This window comes from Diorhabda sublineata, chromosome 2, assembly GCF_026230105.1.
Source record: "Diorhabda sublineata isolate icDioSubl1.1 chromosome 2, icDioSubl1.1, whole genome shotgun sequence".
Taxonomy (NCBI): Eukaryota; Metazoa; Arthropoda; class Insecta; order Coleoptera; family Chrysomelidae; genus Diorhabda; species Diorhabda sublineata.
In genome coordinates this window covers 1,562,626-1,585,890 of record NC_079475.1, presented here as the reverse complement: position 1 = coordinate 1,585,890, position 23,265 = coordinate 1,562,626, and the positions used below count along the sequence as shown (strand labels likewise).

Genomic DNA, 23,265 nt, shown 5'->3' with positions numbered 1-23,265 from the left:
GAATCAGTGCCTCGCTTGGACAATTTATACCATAGGTTATAGGGAAGTAATATCATTTTTTTTTTCAAACTTGATCCAAACGAATACATGTTTTTATGTTTAATTAAAAATGTAATCAGCTTCGACAAAAAACATTTCACCGTCTAGTGTGTAAACATTCAATGTCAATAAACGTAAATTTTCAGTGAAATATCTCGAGATGGCTGGCAGTACTTTCCACCCCAATTCATTGATTTTTCTAAAAGCTAGTCTTTCACAGAGCTGTCTTTGATTGATGTGCTACAAAATATCGTCTTCTATATTGAGATTAGTCAGCTATTTTCCAAGTTTGTCCAGGTTTTATTTAATTCTATTTGTTTCCGTTAAAACAATTTCCAAACACCTGTTATGTTTATTTTCACATTCTACTGTAAATGGACGACCAATGTTGGTTAAGGTTATTCCTCGATTATCTGACATGAATTTTCTACCACTTCTTCCCTTGGCAAGTCTAATGCTGTTCAGATTCTTAATCGATAAGACTCAGAGAAGTCAAAACTAACGAATCGAAGGAATCGAAAATTGTCTTGAATCGGAGATGACTCGAGAATTCTCTAAAATAAGAAGAAGAATCGGAAACTAAGAGAAATATCTTTATGATTCTAATCGATTTTTGACAAATCGGAAAGGAATCGAAATATCTATGGTTAAAATCGATTTTTGATAAATTTTGAAAAAACGGATTGATAATTCTTTAAAAACAAAGAAGAATGAATTTTTGACAAATTTTAAAGAAGAAATGGAAAATTCTTCAAAATAAGAAGAAGAAAAATCGGAAATATCTCCATGATTCGAATCGATATTTGACAAATTTCTAAAAAACGGATCGTAAATTTTCTAAAAACAAAGAAGAATCGATTTTTGACAAATTTTAAACAAGAAATCGAAAATTCTCTTAAAGAAAAAAGAAGAATCAGAAAGTAATCGAAATATTTATGGTTCAAATCGATTTTTGATAAATGTCAACAAAGACGATCAAAAAATCTTTAACAAATAGATGAAACTGGAAGTAATCGAAATATCTGTGAAACGATTTGCGGTCTCCATCTTTTCCTGGTAACAGATTTTTCATGATACTGTAGCCTTTTAATTGATAGCCTAAGACAGGCTTTGATCTCCAACTTTTGACATTCATTATCATCCAAACTTTATCCTGTCATCAGGACATCGGTCCTTGTTCCATACATTCTTCTGATCATCTTGTTTACCATTTTTTTATCCTTTCATGGTCATATTAATTGAATTTCACTCCTACAAGTCAAACTAGTGCCGTGAAAAATTTTTAATCATGAATAACTAAAAACTATAAATTTCTCGAGAAAATTCTTCGAATATTTTGTATTCAGAATTTGATTTTCTATCTATTTTATGCGTTATTTTTTGAAAATAATTTTTCACTTTCATTTATTAACCTTTTTTCTAGCTATGTGCAAAATTTCAAGTAAACCGACCCAGTTCCAAAAAATTCGGAGGTGAAAAGCTTCATTGACTGCACTAATAAGAAATTTAAAAAAATATTAGGAAACGAGAATCATGAATAAAGTAATAACGGTAATATATTTTTTCCAATATCTTTATTATTATATATTATAAATAATTTGTTTACATAATATATATTTTTATATTATACGAGGTAAAACACGTTTCATCCAAAACGAAAATTTGTTTTGCGATTTCTAGCATGCGACAGAAATTGACTGTCTTGCTTGTTATGTCCTCGTTAACAATAATTCAGAAGCATGACTTATTAAAAAAAATCACAACAAACGTTTTTCACAGTAGTAATTATAATGATAATTCACAACAAATTACTTAGTTATTATAATGGAAATTAATGAGAGCTTTAATACAGAGAAACGTAAAATTTTTCAAGTAATTTGGGACGATAAGTTAATGAAACCTAACTTAACCTAACCTAACCAAGATGGTAATTATTTAGTATTGGTTAGGTTAGGTTAGGTTAGATTTCATTGATTTATCATATGTAAGTTGTACCATGTAATGTCTAAAATAATGGAAATAATATGTCTCCCCCTCCTTAAATTTACTATTTGTACCCTCAGAAACAACACCAAATGCCTGAAAAGTTTTTTGGAACGATTTTTACCTAGAGCCCCAATTCTAAATACTTACCAAAAGAAATTGTCTACACTAATATGAATTATTGTATTGATTTTTTATTTTTCATTATAGAAATACTGTATTAATCCTTGAATAAAAAGTGTTAAATATATTTCTTCATCACTTTGAAATCATCAACATTGATTGCATCCAATTTCAAAATTCGTAAATTTATTATTCAATTCACTGAATACTTCGATGAATATCGGGTCGTATAATCGGGGTATTTCACGTAATTTTCCCTCCTAGTTACTTACATGTACCCCCAAGTAACACAACTAGTTTTATAAACAAAAATCTATCGTTTATATAAAAAATTTCTGTGTTGAAAATAGTTAGGAACACGTTTATACATCATATTGTTTATTTCCAGAAAAATTACAAATTATTTCAATAAACAATAATCAAAATTAAGTAATTATTTTACTACAATTTGAAGTATAAAAAAAACAATTAAAAGGAAAAGATCGTTGTGGGCCCATTTAAATTTAGGAATATGTGATATAATTTTTCAGTACTCCAGGTTTTTTAAACATACTTTTGATGAAATATACAGAATTAATAATTTTTAAATATGTCTTACAGATTTCAAGTAATTATAAATTACGGCCCATATGTATGAAATAAATTCAATTTAAGCGTTATTATGTACTATATGAAAAACAGGTCGATTTAAATTATTAAATGGACAAATTATAGTATGAAAATATCATCCCCATCAAGTACCCCATAGAAAATTTTAAATAAGGAAGGGGGGTCGTGTGGTACCTTGTCGGAAAGGGATTTTAGTCATCTGTTTAACCATTCGATGCGATCATAACTAAGAAAATTGATTTTTAAGATGTAAAATTTTGTCTCTTTAACAAAACTTTATGTAAAATAAAGATATCAATTTCAATTGTTCAAAAAGACCATTATTTACTTCTTGACAATAACGGAGGCGATTTTGGAATTCTCGTACAACATTTTGTATGATATCAGAAATAATCAGATATTTTCGTATCTGATCTGCTAAATATCAAGAAAAAAATTTGAATTCACTAAAATATTAGTCAAAAAACCAGATAAATAAATAAATTTAATTATGGCTCCGGGAGTCAAAGAATAGACATTCTAATTATGATTGGTTGTGGTAATAAAACAAGAACTCAAAAGAAGGTATGTGAAATTTTTTGATAATAAATACCGTAGTCAACACGCTTCGCAGTCTACAATTAACAAAATTGAAAAAAAGTTCCGTGAAACTGGACATATAAGAAATATTGAACAGACGAATTAAGTCCCTTTCCAGCAAGGAACGACACGACTTATTTAAGATTTTCTAGGGGATGCTTGATGGGGATAATATTTTCATACTGCAAATTGTCAATTGAAGAATAAAAATCGGGTAGTTAATGGTTTTTAGTTATCTGTTGTCTAGAATATTGGAGAAATATTTAAATTTGAAAAGTATCCCCTTCATTTGTTTTTATCTTTAATATATTATAATTTGGAATGTTTTGATAATATATTGAAAAGGAAATAAAATACGTTATATAAAAATTAATTTTTAATGCTATGTGGTGAAAAAAGATCTTTAACTTTATCTATATCTTTTCAGCTTTCAACTTTAGATCTGTCCATGTCCATGTTATCATGATACAAGATGACGGAAAAATAGAAATTTGGCCAGATTTTTCTATAGTGAATAAGTTCCTCGTATTCCTATATCCTCCTCCAAGGCACTGAGAGTACCTGAAGGTGATTAACAGTGTCAAATACCTTGATAATATCTAGGAACTCAGCTAGAGCTTCCATATTACTGTAAAAAAGTTTATAAATAAAATGCCTGGAAACCAATTTATGGAGAATTTAGTATTCTACAGTTTTGGCTCCGGTACTTTTTTTCGGATTCTACGTAGTTTTCGAGTTATTGTTTTATAATGGAAACTTTGAGTTTAGGCAAAACATGAAACCTTTTTTTTGTGCAGTATGTGCTTCACATTTCTTGTTCCGGCGTTTTGTATCGAAATCCTCATAGTTTTCGATTTATCCGCATTTCCGAATGCTTTTGAGTTCATGAACCAATTTTACGGGGAAAATTTTGAGATAAAGAAAAATGCTTACAGACCAATCTGTAGAGAATTTTCTGCTGTACGTTTTTTGCTCCAGAATTTTTTTTCGAGTTCCTCGTAGTTTTCCAGTTATTCGCGATTCAAAATATTTTTGAGTGTATAAACACATTTTAAGGAGAAAATTTTTAGATTAGGACACAAATAGCTGGGATACTTGCTTGTAGAGAATTTCGTACACCACATTTTTTGTTACGATAGTTTTTTTCGAATTTCTCATAGTTTTCGAATTATTCACAATTCTAAATATTTTTTAGCTTTAGCAAATTTTATAATGGAAATTTTGAAGTTAGTAAAAAATTGAAACCTCCCAGAATCTAGAAAATCAAAACCGCCCAATTGAATCCAAGGTCTTAGCTCAAAATCACCTAATTTGCCTGTACTAAATGGCTCTTTAGAATTCGTTCATAGTCGGCGAAAAAAAAAAAAATTTCTAACAAATGGGGTATCAAGAAAAATCGAGAAATTTTATTATAATACCAACTTTTGTATGTAACTTTAGCTTTGAACTTTCAAGAACGTGAATATCAGCTAAAAATCATATTATACTCAAGAAAACAAAGAAAACTGTAATCCGGAGGAGCTTTTTGCTGAAAGAAGAGCTCATCAAATTAAGGTTAAAGTGTTTAAACATGTCTAGCAAACTATTTTTCAGTGTTATTGATGAAACAAATATCCCATCTTCTTTTTGTATTATTATTAAAAAATGTTTCACAGGAATTTGTAAGAAATCATTTCTACATTACCAAACATTAGATGATCAAAGCTTCAACTCAGATTTTCCACTAATAGCTGGAATAAACAAAACTAATTGCCCTTATTGCAGTTTGATTGTAATCGTTTCAAACTATTGGTGGTATATCTTTTTGTAAGCACTGTTTTATTAGGTTGGTATTTTGACCACGTGGGAGTCGGGTATCAGTTATACCATAGATAAGTAAACAACCGTGAATACCTAGTATTCATCGAGAGGTCTTCAACCTACTTTTAACAAAGGTTATCATTTTTCATTACAATCTCCTTCAAGGTTTCTTATCTCGCGATAATTTCCCCGGCCTTTTTCATTAATAGTAATGTAACTTTGCAGCTTAATTAATTTATAATTGTGACTCCCTTTTGCCAAAATTACGCCTGTTACTAATTTGGTGAGAAAATTTTGTTTGCCCAATATTTTTGTGTGGAGTGGTTGGGGTTGCACCAATTTCATGCTCGTCTGTACACAACTGTCCACTATAGTTCATATGATACTGTAGATTGCTCCAATGTATCCACCAAATCTTTTGAACAACTCTCCACCATATGATACTGTAGATTACTCGAATGTATTCACCAAATCTTTTTTAATTTGTGTTAGGGTCAACTAATTCTATCAAAACTATTTAATCACTGTGTGTTTCTCGGCACGATCCAAGTAACAAAAATAAAAATTTTTAAATTGATATTAGACAGTGGAATCAACTATTTCATACCAGGCAAGGATCTTGAATAGGTAAACATATTTTACTGTTTTCAGGAAATTGTCTACTGTCATAAGTTAGAGAGTAATTATTTTTTCCTCAATAATAGACAACTTAATAATTGATGGAGAGTTGATAAGGGGAAATCCAAAGATCTCAAAACACGCTTAAAATTATCTTAATGATATCAGTCTTCTCATTGGATATATTTTTGTGATAATATATACAAAATAGACATTTTTGGGAAACCGCAAAGTACAATGATGAAAATTTCGCTATCGTCAATTGATAGTGAGACATGAATTTGAAAATATTATCATGGATATATTCCTTGTGTCAACATCTTATAAGAGCCAAAATTAGTTTGAAACGTCAAAAGTATATTATTTAAAAAAGTATATCTTAAAATAGACCTAAAACCAGACTGTACATGCTCTAGACTGGTCTTGGGGCGGAAGTGACGTTTACGTGCTACGTCATGGTATCCTTATCGTCACGTCCAACCGCAGATTGCGATAACGCCCTGGCAGCGAATAAGAAATCTGGTTTACCATCAAAGTGTTGCTAAGGCAACTCATGTTGCTAGAACATATTAAATACCTAAGTTCAATTATGTCTTCAGTATTTTAGTAGACTTGAAGAGTTTGTTGTGGATATCAGCAAATCGAATAGAGAATAATTGAATTATATTTTAAAAATTAGGTCACATTTTTAAGTAAAACAACTGAATGCGTTAGTACCATGTACTTTGTGTTGATTTTGTTAAGCTTATTCTATTTTAAGAATTCTGTGGAAAAAAGGAGGAAACGAGAAAGATGTAAGGAGAGATTATTAAGGAAATTAGCAGAAACTACTGCCACAGAAGTATCCTACCCTGCATTTCATACCTATATATAAACTTTTCATTCGCTGCCAAGTCGGTATTGAATTTATAACAATGCCCTAATGTCACATGTTTGCTAATTAACAAAACAATATGCCCCACCGTCATTTTTTATAGACGTGACGATAAGGATATAACTAAGTAGCCCGTAAATGTTACTTTCGCCCCCACACCATCCTAGAGCATCTACTCAATACTATCTATTTAAGAAGATATATAAAGAGTTCTACGAATTTAAAAATTAAACGAATTTAAGAGATTATTTTCATATTTGTCTGATTCTAGGTTTAATTATTTTATTTATTTTATTATTTATTGACAACTGTAATGTATGAAAGTGTATTATTTTATTGAAATACTACCTCAAAGGTTTTGAATTAACAAGCATATGTTTATATTGAAAGTAAGGAGAAACTTTTTCAGCATTCACGCCAATGTGAATATTTTTGTATAAATTTTTTTGATCTAATGCACGAAATTCGTATAAATGGAGTAAAGGGAAATGAAATAACTGATAAGCTTTCTAAACCGAGGGCAGACAAATCCTTCATGGAACCTGAACGTTTCTGTGGTATCAACTATAAAACAATACAAAAAGAATTGGAAAAGAAGGTAGATATGAGCAAAACCAATTATTGAGACAACTAACAGGGGCTGAAACAACGACTCTTCTGTGAAACTATAACCAGAATAAATGTGCTGGGACTTCTAGGACTCGCCTGCGCTTCGCCTTAGAAACTTCTAGCCGTCTACAGTATTTTCTGAACTTTTTGAAAGAATTAGTATCAACAGATCGGCTGTAAACATTGGGTTCCACATTATCTTAACAAGAAACAGAGAAACACAGTGGATCGCAGTGTTTATGATACCCCCATACATTAAATGTTTCTAATTGTGTTATAAATAAATAACATGAAGAAATGTACTTCATATAATTGTTAATAACCAATGTACACGGTTGCTAAGAAAATAATCTACTTCATACAATCGGAAACTGTTTTATCGGACTCGTAGACTCTAGGACTTGCCTGCGCCTCGCCTTACAATTTTGTCTACTCGTCTACAGTATTTTCTGAACTGGTTACGTAAATTCTTCCTCTATTTATAAATGAACTAGATCAGATTATTCGGGAAAGTCTATTTTTCTCACTTTGATATAAAAGCAATATTTAGCTATACGTATCATTTCACACATTCGACATGTACTTTGGGATTTCTAAGCTACCAACTTAGAGAGCTAGTTTAATACGACAATTGCTTTCTTAAACAAATGACTAGCATAACATATTTATCATATAATTATGAGTATTTTTTTTAAACGTGTTTTTAAGATTTTCGTCTTTTATGAACTCTGGTAGTACCATTATATAACTGATGAATTCTTTGCAGGTCTTTCGTAAGACTATCGTTAGGATCATAAGTACTTCCCACTACATCATTTCTTCTTTTATAAGAGTAATCGTTGACATTTTCCCAAGTTTTTGTTTGGTGATTCCAGAACCAACCATCAAGATGTTTCACCGGCTTATGGACGTGCTTATAAAATGTTACAGCGGGCTTTTGTTTAGTAGCACTTTTAACACTGACGTATAATATGAGTAGAGGAATCCACCAAGGAAATAAAACCATCACTTTCAAAAATCCTAAAAGGAAGAATATCGCCATAGGTATCAAATATAGATATGGATTTCTCAAAAATTCAAATACGTAGCATAACCCTCTCCAAAGATATCCTAAAGCTTCGAAAAGATGCTTGAGATCGGGAAATTTCCAAGCCCCTCCATCACCACTACTACCACTTCCTCCAGAGCCACCAGTTCCTCCAGTTCCACCAGTACCGCCTGCAGATTGTGGTATAACTGATTGACCAGCTGGTGTTTCAACAGCTTCTACTGCTTCACTTTCAACAGCTTGCGCTAAAGGAACAGAATCCTCAGTTTCTGGTATAGAATCATAAGTGATCGGTTCTGAAAGCCTATTACTATCAGAGCTTTGCATGACATGAGAATTTATAACCAAGTTCAAATCCGAACAACCTTGACGTTCATTAGGTTGTAAAACTGAACTGGAAATATGAACTGTAGGACATGGTGAATTAACGCTATCACCTTCGATGCCAGAAGGGAGCATATCCAGTTTGAAGGTTGTTAATGGTCTATTTGGAGTTCCTGCATTGGTTATAGGTTCTATTGTCTCAACAGGTGTGAATTCTGATAAATTCGGTACACCTGTTAAGGATGAATAAGGTGGCGTGTGGGAAGTTATCTCTGGTATGATATTCAAATCATTCTGGAGGTTTGGTATTGTTACTAAAGGTGAGATTTGTCCTACATCGCTTAAAGAAAATGGAGGAGATGAAGATATTATTTCCGGATTGGGATTAGGAATAGGGATGTTTTGTTTATATAATGTTTTTTTATTGTCGTTTAAATCGTTAGCGACTTTCCATTTTGTAACAATTTTATGCTTTGAAGGTTTTCTTTTTTTCAGTTCAATTAATTTTTTTTTGGTCGAATTTTCAATAAGGGCTACTTTAGATAAAGTAACATTCTTTATTGGATTTTTAATTAATTTTGTTACTGTACTTAATTGAGGTTTAATAGTTGCACTAGTAATTTTTGAACTAAAAATTTTTATGCTTTTTGGGGTGGTCGAGATAATTTTAGTTCTCAGTTTAAGGGGTGTGAATGTAATATTTTTATTTGTTGTGTACGTATTATATTTTCTAGAGGGAACTATTTTCAATTTTCTAGCAGAATCTGCCTCACAGAGATTATTTGATAGAATGGTTTTTAATGGTTCCGTTAAATATCGCGAACAGTTTGTTGTTGACTTTTTAATTAACTCTATGTTATATTTTGTTCCTGTTGTATACCTGGTGGTGATTTCTTCCGATGGCAAACATTTCAATAACTTAAAAAATGTTATAATTAACAGTAAAATCACTCGCGAAGACATTGCGTTCACCTGCAACAAAAAAAATCGATTAGAATTAGTTCAAATGAAATAAAAAATATTATTGTTGTGCTATAAGACTTTTCGGAAACTATCGGGTCAATCCGATCACGATCTGATCATTCTTGTTCGGTAACTAATCAAGTTAATCGGAACGTACTCATATGACAGACCAGTGGGTGAATGCGATCAGCCTTCGAGAATGTTTGATATTTATCGTAATATGTATATGGATATAATTGACTTTTATATCAGACCCAATAGCAAAACTAGTTAAATGGCATTAACTACGAGTGTTTTTCCAAAAAAACTTAAAGTAAGTAGCGTCTGCCCTATTTTCAAACTGCTGACAAAGAATTAATAAGTAAATATAAGACAATTTTTGTTATAAATGTTTTATCGAAATTTTTTCATCAAAAAGATGACTCAATTTAATATTAGAAATTCACTATATGATAAATTGAATGATAGATAGGCTTTGGATCAAAACAATATTGTAGAGTTACATATTCTAGAAACTAATACGGAAAAAGACATATTTTGTAAACATGTATCTGCATTTATTTTAATATTCAATTCAATCGTGAAATTAATTAAGCTAATTCGTTAAAAATTGTGTTTTTGTGATAATAAAGTTTTTTGAAAATAAATTTTCGGAAGTTAAATATATAATTGGCGCAGTCGTAGTAGGATTTGTGCGAATTTTACGCATAGTACGGTGAGAAACTCGACGAAATATTTTTCTTCGAAGGACAGAAATTTTAGATCGCTTTAAGTGCCAAGTTTCGTTATTTTCGTAATTTTTCCTTTTTTTACTTTATCCTTACCAATCAGTTGAGATAATTTATTAATAATTATTTTTATGAATGACTTAGATAATTTATTTAGTACATTTAATAAATTAAATATAAAAGAAGAGAAAGACAATCCAGATTCAACAAAAATGGCAACGACAATCCGACTCTCAACTGGGTTTTATTTAAATTAAAACTCAAAAATATAATACCAAGTGTATACGGAATAGGATGGATTAAAAAGAAATGGAAATGATAATGAAATTGAAGTAAAAGAAAAGGCAATGGAACTAAATAAAAAAATAATTGAAATGAATAATGATATGATAATGAAAGAAAAGATTATAAATAATAATAATAATAATAAATATCAGAGAACCTGAACTAAATATAAATATATTGAATATGTAGAATAACATGATTGATAAAAGAGAAATGAATAATGAAAATGAGAAAATTGAGATCAATTATGAAACAATTAACAAACAATTTGATTCATAAGTCCAAAATATTTGAATAGAAAATTAAATGCGATACTAAATGAAAAGATAATAGGAGAACTATTTTTGAAAAATAAATATAATCATTCTTTGAAATTATAATATTCAAGAAATTATAATATACAAATCTCCAAATTTAAGAGAAATTGATTTTGAAAAATTTTACGAAATAGATAAAATTGCAACAAACATAAAACCGATTCATGAAATACAAAATCCAAGGAGCCATATGTCAATTGGACTATTTTCAATAATGGTAATAATTTTTGTAATTATTTCAATATTTTGGTTAATTCCGAAATTTAAAGGAAAACTTTTGAGAGCAGGATCTGAAAAATACCTCCGTTATTTTTCATTCATAGGGATGGAGGAGTTATGTGAAGAATAATATAGAATATTCTAAAAATTACTATGCAAAAAGATCATATTTTGTAAACATGTGTCAGCATTTAATTGAAATAAGAATTAGTTATAAACACTTTTCAATTAATTTAGTTCGTTTAATGAATATTAGTTAATTCAATCGTAAAATTAATCAACTTCATTCGTTGTAAATTGAGTTTTTGTAGTAATAAAGTTTTTAAAAATAAATTTTCATAAGTTAAATATATAATTGTAATTAAGGTCTCAGTCCATTACCACGTGGTACCACAGGGTTCGGTTCTCGGACCTTTTTTTTTATTTTTTATATGTTTTTAACCTGCTAATCTCAAAGCAAAAAAATGGAACAACAAATTGACGAAGACTTTAATGAATATTGTTGTTGGCTGTTTTCTAATAAGTTATAAATGAATATTGATAAAATCAAGTATAAAGTTTTTAGACCAAAAAACAAACTAGTGAACAATTTTAATTAAAAAATTAATAAGATGTCTCGATTTGCAAACCAATGAATATTCTTCTTTATATATTATTCTAATAATCTTTATTTTGTTTTTTATTTCAGCAATAGTAATGACAGGTATTTTCATTTCTTTCTACTTGACACTCATTTTGAACTATTTTTCATTGGTTAATAACTTTCAATAACACCTAACAAATCAACTAAATACACGTGTATCCCGTCCACTTCCAAACATTGTACTAAACACACTTGAACAATAAAAGTTTGACTGGGTCAAACTTTTTTTGATCAACTAAAAAGTTGATCAACTCTATTGAACGACAGGTTCTCACTAAAGTTTTTATTCAAATTTTGTTGCTCAACTAAAATTGGTCAATTAAACTTGACTCGTGAGAACGCTTTCAATAATCCTGTTCAACTCGCATCCAAAATCTTTAAAAGCTTAAGTAAAGAGATTAAATTTATTATATATTAAAAAATATAAAAGCTTCTTAAATACTTAGTAGATACTGAGAGAAAATAAAAATACATTATATCTCGAGGCAAGAGCTTTAAAGCATTGATTTGAGAAGCGTTCAATCAATAAAGTTGATTCGAAGAAAAATTTGTTATTATTTTGTTATTATATGAAAAAGAAAGGATACTGAAAGATTAATACTTTCAATAATTCGTCGATTGATACTAATTTCCCACTCTTATTGAAGATTTAAAAATGTTGAATTTCAACTACAGAAACCGATTAAAATAACTACTGAAAAGTACTGTTATAATTTTAAGGTATGACCTTCTGACCTACTTTATATGTTTCAAACTTCTGCACACATTTACGAGGTCTGGCTATTAAATAAGAAGACTGCGCACCTAGAATAAAAAACTCCGATTGAGTGCTATAAATTGTTGCAAGAGTCCTATAGGGACAATTCTTTATCTCGTGCGCGTGTTTGTAATGCGATGTAAATGCTTTAATGAGGGCATTGAAGATGACTTCAAAAACAGTAACCAAAATCAACCAGATCCTGCAGATTGTCGAATGAGCATCCGGATGTTTGCTGAGACTGTTAATACCGATAAAAAAACGATTAGAAAAATTTTACACGAGGAATTACACATGACAAAAGTCTAAATCTAACTTTAACTGACCAAAAGCTATTGCGTCAACGGGTCTGCTCAGATTTTCTTGAAAGGTTGGAAAAAGATCTGCATTGAAATGGATTTGAGCCGATGCGGAAATATCTAAGTGGCGTGTAAGTTGGATGTAATTTCTTGTACCGTGTCGAAACAATTTTAAAGAATATTTGATTACACATGCTAAATATTCTAAATTAACAAATAGTTTTTTTAATGCCAAGACTAATTTCTAGGTCATTCGAGATGGTTGAAACATCGAAATAATTCTTTATTCTGTTATGGCTCACGAAATGTGATAAAAAATGGTTAATTATTATATTCGAAACAAAGTGAGAATGTGACATGATGTTAAAATAGCTTCTAAACATCTTATTATAATCTTTTAATACCAGAAATGTTGGTAAATTATGTTTTGATACATTTTTTATTTGGGAACAGAGCCCAGAATTCTTTTTATGTGGCTACATGGCTGAAGACTAATGGTTTTAGCAGCTAAAAAAGCTGTTTTTAGTACATTGTTCATCAAACGTTTCTTCTACTAAGTTCGGAATCCCTTGAAGCAAATTTTGCCTTAAAATAGAAAAAAAAAACAGTAATTATGACAATTTTAGATGGAGTCCTAAAATTTCCATTGAACCACCCAAAATTTTTATTAGAAGTTCGTATTATTACCAATGAAATCCAGATCTGCAAAAACCGATTTTTCAATTTCATGCAAATTTGAACGTTTCCTTTTGTAAATCAGTCACTAATATCGAAATAAATTTGCTTTTTTCGGACTTGTACAAAATCTTAAGTTTCATTTCTCGGTTGAACGAATTTGTATAATTTTTGCTCATGATTTTGCAGATTGAAGGTAGTTTCGACGTTTCTTGTTAGAAAAAGATTTCATCGACATAATCACATATTTTCACACTTCATTCCACGTTCTTGCTTTCCATATCCAATAAGTGTTTAAAGCCCCCCAGTTGAAATCATTGTAGTCCAATACGAATTCATTGACTATACTTTTTGAATACACAATTCTTCGTTTATTCGAAGAGAAGTTGGTGAAAATCGAGAACTATGAATTTTATATAATTTTGAATAAGAATATCACAACAAAGACTCAAACAAAACAAGGTGTGATGAGGAACCACAGATCTATTTGGCTATGTCTCTGATTTTAACAGTTTGTGTTAGTTCCGTAGCCTTAGGAATGCCAAAATAGTTTTTTGCACACATCCGCCAGTAGCCCTTACGGGGGCCCTGCATAGAATAAATAGGAAAAGAAAAAAATATAAAAATTAAAATAAATATTGCAGAATTTTTGTCAGTTCCCTTATAGTTAATTAATAAAATAAATAATCTTTTAATTTTAATCTATACATGTACATGTACATTATCAATTTTCTTTTCCCCTTTATTAAAAAGAGAAACAATATTCCATTGATATTATCAAAAATCACCGAAAATCTGAATCCATTATTTTTCAGACGATGAATACATAAGTATTCGAAAGTTAGTCAACTTTAGTGTTTCGTTGCCATGTTCCCAATAAGAAACCGCGGCATTTGGTCAAACAATTAGACCAACGGGCACCAACGTCGTGGTTAAGCGATTCCATAAGTCACTTAAAAAGTTCCATTAACTTATCAAATTACTTACATTTTTTTGTATTCATATTCATGTAACTCTAACCACCGTAAATATAATTATTTATAACGTTTTTATACAATAGGATTAGTATTTTTATTATTTAAGAGAGCATATACACGAATAGTGTGTTCTTAATAGTTTTAATTTCCAACGAGTTACTACAGGATTCAAATTTTTAAAACCAATTTATTTATTTAATTTTTTTTTGTTAATAAATAGTTTTTATTTTAATTATTCAACCAACGCGTTATTACGGCCGCTTATTTTTTTAATGGTACAGAAATTGGAAATTTGATTGATATCTAAACAAAAAAGCAAAATCAAGAAAGCGAGATTCACATTTTGATATCAAGAAACTTTCGAAATCATTAGTTTGGAACACACTAGACAGTTTAAGTAAATTATATATAAGTAGTCTTAGTAAGAAATTTATTATATTAAATTAATTTAATGGTTTCAATACTAGTTTTAGATTCAATAACTGATATGTAAAAGTGATATTAGATATTATATAGATATAAGATATTATATAATTTGTTAAAAAAAAAACTTACTGATAAAACTGTTTTAAATAAAAGATGCCAAACGGCTTGCACTGTAACAACACCATATGAACTACTGTTAGCTGCGACTCACGACCTCGAACGGATGAAGGAATAGCGGTACTCATTGCTCAAACCTGAAAACAACACCAACACGTAATTATGTACGATCATGGTTCGTACTATCAACAGTCATTAACCTATCCTTCACCCAGTGCCCAATATTAATGCCAGGTCGCGTTTAGGGTATTGACTGCAAAAGTTCATGGTCACGTCATCTTGTATAAGGACAGTATTTTGAAAAATATTCACTAATTGTGATGACTTGTATTGCGCATTTGATGAATTTAACGTTTCAAGTAATAAATTTCGTTATGAAAATAAAATTTTCTGGTTTCATTCACTCTTATCAACATATTTACTTTACCTAATAGTAATTGTATCTCATTTTTTATTTAGATTTAACAACTAATTATCTCACCACTCCTTATGGAAATCATTAGGATCTGTTAATCATATAGTTAAGTGATTTCGAAACGTATCGTCTCGGATTACTTAATTTCTGAGTTATATTATTGTGACTGTGAAGAATCATAAATCTACCCATTTAAATTTTATTGTATTCGTTGAGATTTATTGTACACTGACCGTCCCCTGAAGGGAACCAATGTCTTACTTAAGTGTTTCCAAAAGTCTCTTAGACACCCAATTACTTATCCTTATTTTTGTATTGCTGTGGCTGTAATGACCATAAATCAAATTTATTTGAGGAATATGTGTTAAATTGAAGGTTATCAGCTTATGTACACATACAGAACGGTAAGGTTCAAAAAACAAGTACGATTTTCCAATTTTGAAAAATATTTAGTTGTTCAAAAGTTATTAACATCGTTAGTTAGTAAAAATCGTCAATTTTTCGAATTTTAAATATACATTATACTGAAAAATGACATGAGATCTCATCTCATCAAGATAAAATTATTACAAAAACCATATAAAAAGGTCTAAGAAGTAAAAACTCAAAGAAAGGGAATATATATAGGAAAGTTATTCAGAATAAATAACGGTGAATGGCAGACTGTTTTATGGATTTAAAGGAATGCAGTAATAATCTAAAATTGCTTTATTTATTGAATATGATAAATCAAATAAAATGTGATTACGAATAATTTGAATTCTTTATTTTCTTAGAAAAAAAAAATAACTTGATTCGAACAATTTAACCCATAGAAACTTTAAATAATATTTCATTTCTTCATGATTATTGTATTTGAAGGACCGATTAGTTGAAATAATAAGGACTGTAATTAGTTTATATTTTACTTATCGTAAATATAGTTTTAATAAGTTGGTAACATATTATCGTCTCCACAACAACCCTTGAATCCCCTCCTATATCTAAGGGTGGGAGATGCAGCTCCCATTCGGTCTAGATTACAATAATTTTGAATAGAATTAGACTTAACCCTTATATTTAAATCTGACTCAAGGCGTTTGTCTGTGTTAGTTCATTTCACTCCAAAAATGATATTTGTTTACTTAAAGTTATTAGATTCAGTCCACAAAAAATGCTTATCATCAAAAGAGTCTTAAGTTTCAATAAGCAACAAGTGAAATACGAAACTTTTTATGTTCGTGTCGAAATTAAAAATGGAAGAAGTCACGAGATACCTCCGCTTTTCGCCATATTATTTTATTTTGAATCTGATCGAGTTTATATGTCATGAATTACGAGGATGGTCCTAGAAGTACCTTGCCGAACAAAGAAAACTCAAAAATTTTAGCCTTTAAACTCCATACACTTTTTCCATCGATGTTCTCTTCCGATGGGGCTGAATCTGGCAATCCAAAGTTTAATTCATTAATTTTGGCCATTGTCAATTAAAATTATCCCAATGGAACGGTCTTTGATTCTTTTGGAAATGGTTTTCCTTTGTCTTGATTGTTCTTTTGTTTGGTTTATAGCGACGCAAAAATTTCTGCCAAAAATTGCCAAACACTCGATGGAAACATCTTCAAGACACTGTTTTTGTTCCATTGTGAGCAAACGTGGCATCCATCTTGCGCACAGCTTTCTCATATCCAAATTTTCAGTTGCCTAATATGTCTACTAACATGCATATTTTCAGTCGATGATCATTCAGTACCGTTTTGTGGATTTTCTTCAATATTTCTGGAGTCTTCACCTCATTTGGTCGTCCCCTGCGATGCTGGTCTTCGCAGGTCGTACGGCATCGTTCAAACTCTGCTACTGATCAATGTTTTTCATGTTCACAATTTTAATGAAAACGTTCACTATTGATGGCTGCCAAATAAATATTAAACAACGTAGATTTTTCAAAATTTGAACATATGCTTTATATATTCTGTACTTTCTAATACTGTGGTATTTTTATTAGCAGCTACAGCCATCTCTTAGTCAAGCCAGGTACTTCCGGGATCATCCTCGTAAAGTTTAATGTACGAGTTCACGATAATACATCTAATTTATATAGTAATGTGATGGAGTTGATAAATATGGAAGACAAAAATGTCACTTTTGGCAACTGAAGAAACTGTATTTAATACCAGAAAAACCTGAGAATTTATATAGATATATGTACACAAATATAAATAGTGGGAAAAGTTATGATTAATATAGGTTTGAGTAGTAAAGGCACTTTCTTGGATTTTGAAAAAAAATATTTGTTCGTCAAAACGAATTGCGGACAAAAACGATGTTTTCTTAATATCGATATAACGATTATTGATAAGCTATTAATACAGAATTGCAATTTAAAACTTCATTTACAACAGGAATCAAAATTTTACAGTTTTATCTTTATCCATAATTTAGTTATATAGATCTAAAATATTAAATATTAAATTATCCTTTTAAAAAAAAATCAAGTTGCAAGGAGATCAAAAACCATCGAGTGAAAACTGTTTATTTTTATTGTAAAACCATGCTTATAATTCACTAAAAAGATGAATTTAAAAGTGGAAAAAAATTAAAGATGTATATTTCAGGCTCTCAGTTTTTTAATATCTTTTATTTTTTCTGTTTTTGTCTGTTAGGCTTTTGTCTTAGCCAGTAAAAAGTTGTTATAATTAACCGTTTATTGTAAGATAGGCTTTAACACATCCTTTTAATTTAGATTATCCTTCTTAACTTTGTTTTTTCCTTTTGTTTCTTGTGATACACAGGATTTTTTTGTAAAACCTATTTTACCATTTTTTGAAATCTAAAACTATGTCAGGTGATGTAACTTCATGAACAGTTAACTTATTAAACCGTGATGAGCTCCGCAAAATTACATCAAAAATGCGGTTATGTTTCTTTAAAGCCTTAAATATTATACCGAAATCCCTGTCACACAGGGAAATACTGGGTGACCTAGAAACAACCTGAATCTACCAGGTATAAGCAGATCTTTGACATCGCTTGATTTTTGTTTTGGCTCTAACAGTTTTCACTGTACAGACGAAGCTCAGTGACGGCTTATACCGGACTGTACAAGGATGTTTAGTAACATTCACAACAATATTTTGGAGGAACGACTTACGGAAACTGTCCATATAGGAGTATTATATGTCTGCAGAAAGATAACTGAATCATTTTTTTCATTCATTTTGAAATTCCAACTCATCTTTCTTTTATAACCTTCTTAATGTCCTAATATCATATGCTTGACTCAATCATCTCTGATATACCTAGTACACGTTTTAGGAAAACCAACACCCAATTTAGTTTTAAGTTTTGGCTATATTTTTGTGTATCTTGATATGTTTGGTATTTATGTATGAATAGTAAGTTCAAGTAGTTATTGATTAACGATTATTTTCCTCAACCCTCATCACCGTACTTGACCTTAAGACAAACGCCGTTAATATTATTACTATCGTTACTTGTATTATGTCAGTTTTGAGGTTAATAAATTCAATTTCTTTTCCTCAAATCCTGTTAGATCGATTCAGTTTTGTTTGTATTCTGATTGTTGTTTATTTTGAATTATTTCTTTTGTTTTCTTTGTTCTGTTATATCTACTTTTTGGCTACTTCTTGTTGTTTCAGATACTTCTAGATACCTCGACTTGATTTGCTCGTTCTAATAAAATATGAACTGCTTTAATATTATACATTGTGTATCTCATTAAGTTAATTTCTCTTTCATCTTATTAGGTGAATAAATAGGTAGATAAATATCAAAATAACAAAAATTGGAAGATTTCAGTTTCCTGATTGATTATTTAAATATATTTTAATGTTCATGATAAAATGTTTATTTAAATTTAACTTACCTCATTATACTATGAATTCCATAAATCGTGTACTAACAACTATAAATAACATCACCTCAAATGAACTATTTTATCACTATTATAAATAGTTGAAGTTACATTAAGTTTTTTCAAAATTTGTATCTTGTAACTAATAAATCTTGCAACTACTCTCAAGTATTTGCTAAGCGGATGTTTATTAGAGGTGACACAATTGAAGAACAAACACGTCTCACTTATGAATTTGACAACAATAATTGTATTCGTGACTCCGGAACTTTAGTATTTTTTCCTCACTATCGGTGACATATGGCTTGGTTTACCAATTAAAGTGGCAAGCAGCCATGGTAGTGATTCACTGTACCGGGTTACTCGATTCTGTTCGATGCGAGAAACTCAGAGAATGTGTTATTTTACACAGACAAGTTTTTAATGATGATCGACCCAGTTTAGTGAACGCGATATAAAGTGGACAGTGAAATCTCTTACCTGAGATGCATAAAATAATAAAATTTTTAAATTCCAAGTAGGTATCTAATTGAAAAAAAGTTTTTTTTTCTAGTGAATGCTACTAGATTTGACTCGATTGGAATAAGCTGTTTAAAAACGCTGCCAGAACAAGTTTCGTTCAATATAAACCAGTCAATCTTTGACCTAGAATATTTAGAGGCTCCAGTTCAGTGAAAACGGTATTTACCTCAGATTTTCATCAAGATACATGGATTTGCTTGAAATTTCAACAGTAGATAGTTAATACCTTAAATAGCAAAGTCAACTCAATGCCAATATGTGCTTTAACTTAGTGGGTAATTTCGTTGAAACTAACCGTAAAAATTGACGCAACGACGTAGCAAGCATAAAATTTATCTCTGGTGATAAGCTTTATCAGAAAATTCTCACGAATTTTCCAGGCGGACACATGGCGACAAAAAGCGACGGCGCCCATGCGGCGATTATCACCAACTCTGCCGCACCTCTACACATGGGGACAAAAAACGACGGCGACGGCGCCCATACGGCGATTATCACCATCTCAGCCGCACCTCTACACATGGCGACAAAAAACGACGGCGACGGCGCCCATACGGCGATTATCACCATCTCTGCCGCATATCTACACATGGCGACAAAAAACGACGGAGACGGTGCCCGTGCGGGGATTATCACCAACTCAACACTCAACCAGATATATATTCAATATATTCTCGACTTGTCACAGAGTCTGCACGACAAGAAAATATATTGGAAAGTCGACTTGGTTAAAGCTTACAATCAAATCCCGCTAGCCGAGAAAGGCAATAACAACATCATTTGGTCTGCACGAATTCCCGATATCAAAAAGCTATATACTCCGTGAAAGATACTAATCTTATACAAGGCACAGAAAAGGATGGATATAGAATAGGACGACCAGAAACTTGGACAGCTTAGAGGATAGAAGAAAGGTGACTTTCTTTTATCGATACTACCACGTTCGAGCTGGCCAACATCATCCCAAGTAGAGCGGTGTTTGCAAGATCTACTCGATATGCAAACTTGGCACATGAACATCGAGTTCATCTGCAGACGTCGTAGTTTATCATGGCACCTTCTTTTGGAGAAGTGCAAGCATATGGAATCAGCACGAATACTACGATCTACAGAAGTTTAAGATTAATATCAATAGGCATCTCCACACAATAGGCACTGCTCGCTTTTTACATATTTACATCAAGACGCATCGATTTGCTTGAAATTTTAACAGTAGACAGTAAAGACCGCAACAATCAAAGTCTTTGATATGAAAAGCATTCTAAGCACAAATTATTTTATGCCGAGCCGAGGAGGTTGTTAATACAATTATTAAGTTGTAAACACTTTTTGTGTAGTGTTTTTTAGTTGTTAATAAGCTTGCAGCATCCAAATCAGCTAAATTAACAAGATCAGATAGAGCGCACCTTTCAGGACGTAGTTTGCAATGTTGTGATTAATAATTCTATTGGAAAATGATCCTAATATTTGACCGATTTATAATTTGTTACAGTCTTCATATGAAACTAATCTTGTATATAGTTTTCATTTTAGAATCCATACGTTTTGGATCAAATCAATTGAATCTAACTCATTATTTTTATTCTATATTGCAGTTTCCCTGATGATGGGAAAAACACTTCCCGAAAGCTTGAAACTATAGTTAAATAAAAAGTTCTCATTTACAAATTTTTAAATTCATTAATTTTGTGTTTTCACAAGAAACTACAAAATTCAAAAATAACTAATTATTTCCCAGATTATTCGAAAGCAGGGAATATATTAAAGTAAGTACACTTGTATATAATTAATAAACATGATATACATAATATTCCATCAACTTCATTTATATTTAAATGCATTAATAATCGAATTTAACTAGTCCAGACGAAAATCAAATGAAGTTAATATTGAACTGAATCAATTTTACCAGAGAAAACGAAATTACTTCTTCAACGAGCTGAAAACAATAATATGCGCATGCGAATTGGTTCGGGAACATATCCGCGAACAAAATTAATATCTGAGAATCGGAGCTTACTTTCAACATTTATTAGAAACTCAAACTAGAAGTTATTTCAATACATCCTCAATGAACAGCATTGACTAACGATTTCACTGAGTAATTATTGAACATAATAGACCTTTAAATTATTAGATTGTATCTGAAAGGGAGTTAATTGAGCTTGTTTAGCACATAATTACTGAAATCGTTTAGATACATAATTAAAAAAGAAAATTATAGTGATATTGAATAGTTATAATCCTGAAGATACTGAACTACCTAAGAAAATTCAAAATCGATCCATTCCACCTTCATATGAAAAACCTTAAGTTGTACAGAACAATAGAAAAATGTTTAGACTAGTCAAAAACACAGTGTGTTAAGGATTACGTAGCTAAGGGGTTATTTTGTTAATTTCCTCCGTTATCTTTGCTTTTAAAACAACAATATTGAATGGTCTATTAAAATATACTTCAGATTTTAAATAATTTCGTAAGAGTAATCGACAGGAGTCAAATCAGGAGATCTAGACGGTCATTCGATCATTTCAAGTCTTCCAATCCACCTATTGGGAAAAACCTAGTTTAAAAAATATGTGCTCTTAAAAAAATTAGAGTTAATAATTTTGTGAGCCTCACATATTCAGTGAGGATTTTCTTTGCTCAAAAATTTTGAAAACAAAGCAGTTGGTTTTTCGACAATAACTCGCTCAATTTTCAAGCTAGAAAATTTTTTAAAAAAGCGTTCTGTACAGGAAATAGCTCAACGTCATATCAATTAAAACTTTTTGCCATCTCAGGTTTTGAAAAAGGGGTTGCTTAAGACACATTTGGTACGCGAATGTGAATTTTGAACTAATGTATGTCGTCCAATTTTTATGATATATAGATTTGAAAAAGCTCTAAATGTTTGATATAAGAAAAACCCTACAATTGACATTTGAAACATGAATAGTTCTTGGTTTATTCAATTTTCAATAAGGATTCAAAATCGGTCAAATCACATGGATCATATCAATAATACATGAAGTTGATTGCGAGAGGATTACGATTAATTTCAATGGTAATGGATCAAATGGATCCAGACGAAAAAATCAAGATCAGAATTGAAATGGCCCGAAAGGCATTTGCAAACTTCCACGTCAGAATAGGATTCATGGATTGTGGTTCGTACTCCTGTGGAAACTAGGACTTTTAAAACTCAAATGATCAAAAAACTTAAGGCATTTGAGATGTGGTTCTAAAGACGTATCATGAAGATACCCCGGACTGACAGAATCATCAAAAAGAAAAAGGAAGAAATCTTATTTTGTTATAAATCAGTCAACTATTATACAAAAGACTTTTGAGAGTACTCATTCTAAAGGTTTTTCTATGTGCTTTCAAAAATCTCTCTTGAGTTTTTTTCAAACAATTTATTTGATGTTAAATGTTTTCAATTTGAGGGTTCTCTAAAAATAATCACCTTTCAATGAGCAAA

At 30.6% G+C, this 23,265-nt stretch overlaps 3 protein-coding genes across 3 annotated transcripts in view; 2 read left to right on the top strand and 1 right to left on the bottom strand.

Moving 5' to 3' along the window:
- Positions 1–23,265, top strand: part of LOC130452864 (AMMECR1-like protein) — a 336,472-nt gene that overhangs the window by 249,921 nt on the left and 63,286 nt on the right. The window lies entirely within an intron of this gene.
- Positions 1–23,265, top strand: part of LOC130452853 (coiled-coil domain-containing protein 170) — a 73,136-nt gene that overhangs the window by 24,601 nt on the left and 25,270 nt on the right. The gene's annotated exons all lie outside the window — the stretch shown is intronic.
- Positions 7,035–21,026, bottom strand: LOC130452854 (uncharacterized). Its single transcript, XM_056792334.1, has 3 exons — positions 19,293–21,026; positions 15,025–15,149; positions 7,035–9,578 (listed from the first exon to the last, which is right to left on the bottom strand). The coding sequence occupies exon 3, from the start codon at positions 9,567–9,569 to the stop codon at positions 7,938–7,940; it is 1,632 nt and encodes a 543-aa protein (XP_056648312.1). The 5' UTR covers positions 9,570–9,578; positions 15,025–15,149; positions 19,293–21,026; the 3' UTR covers positions 7,035–7,937.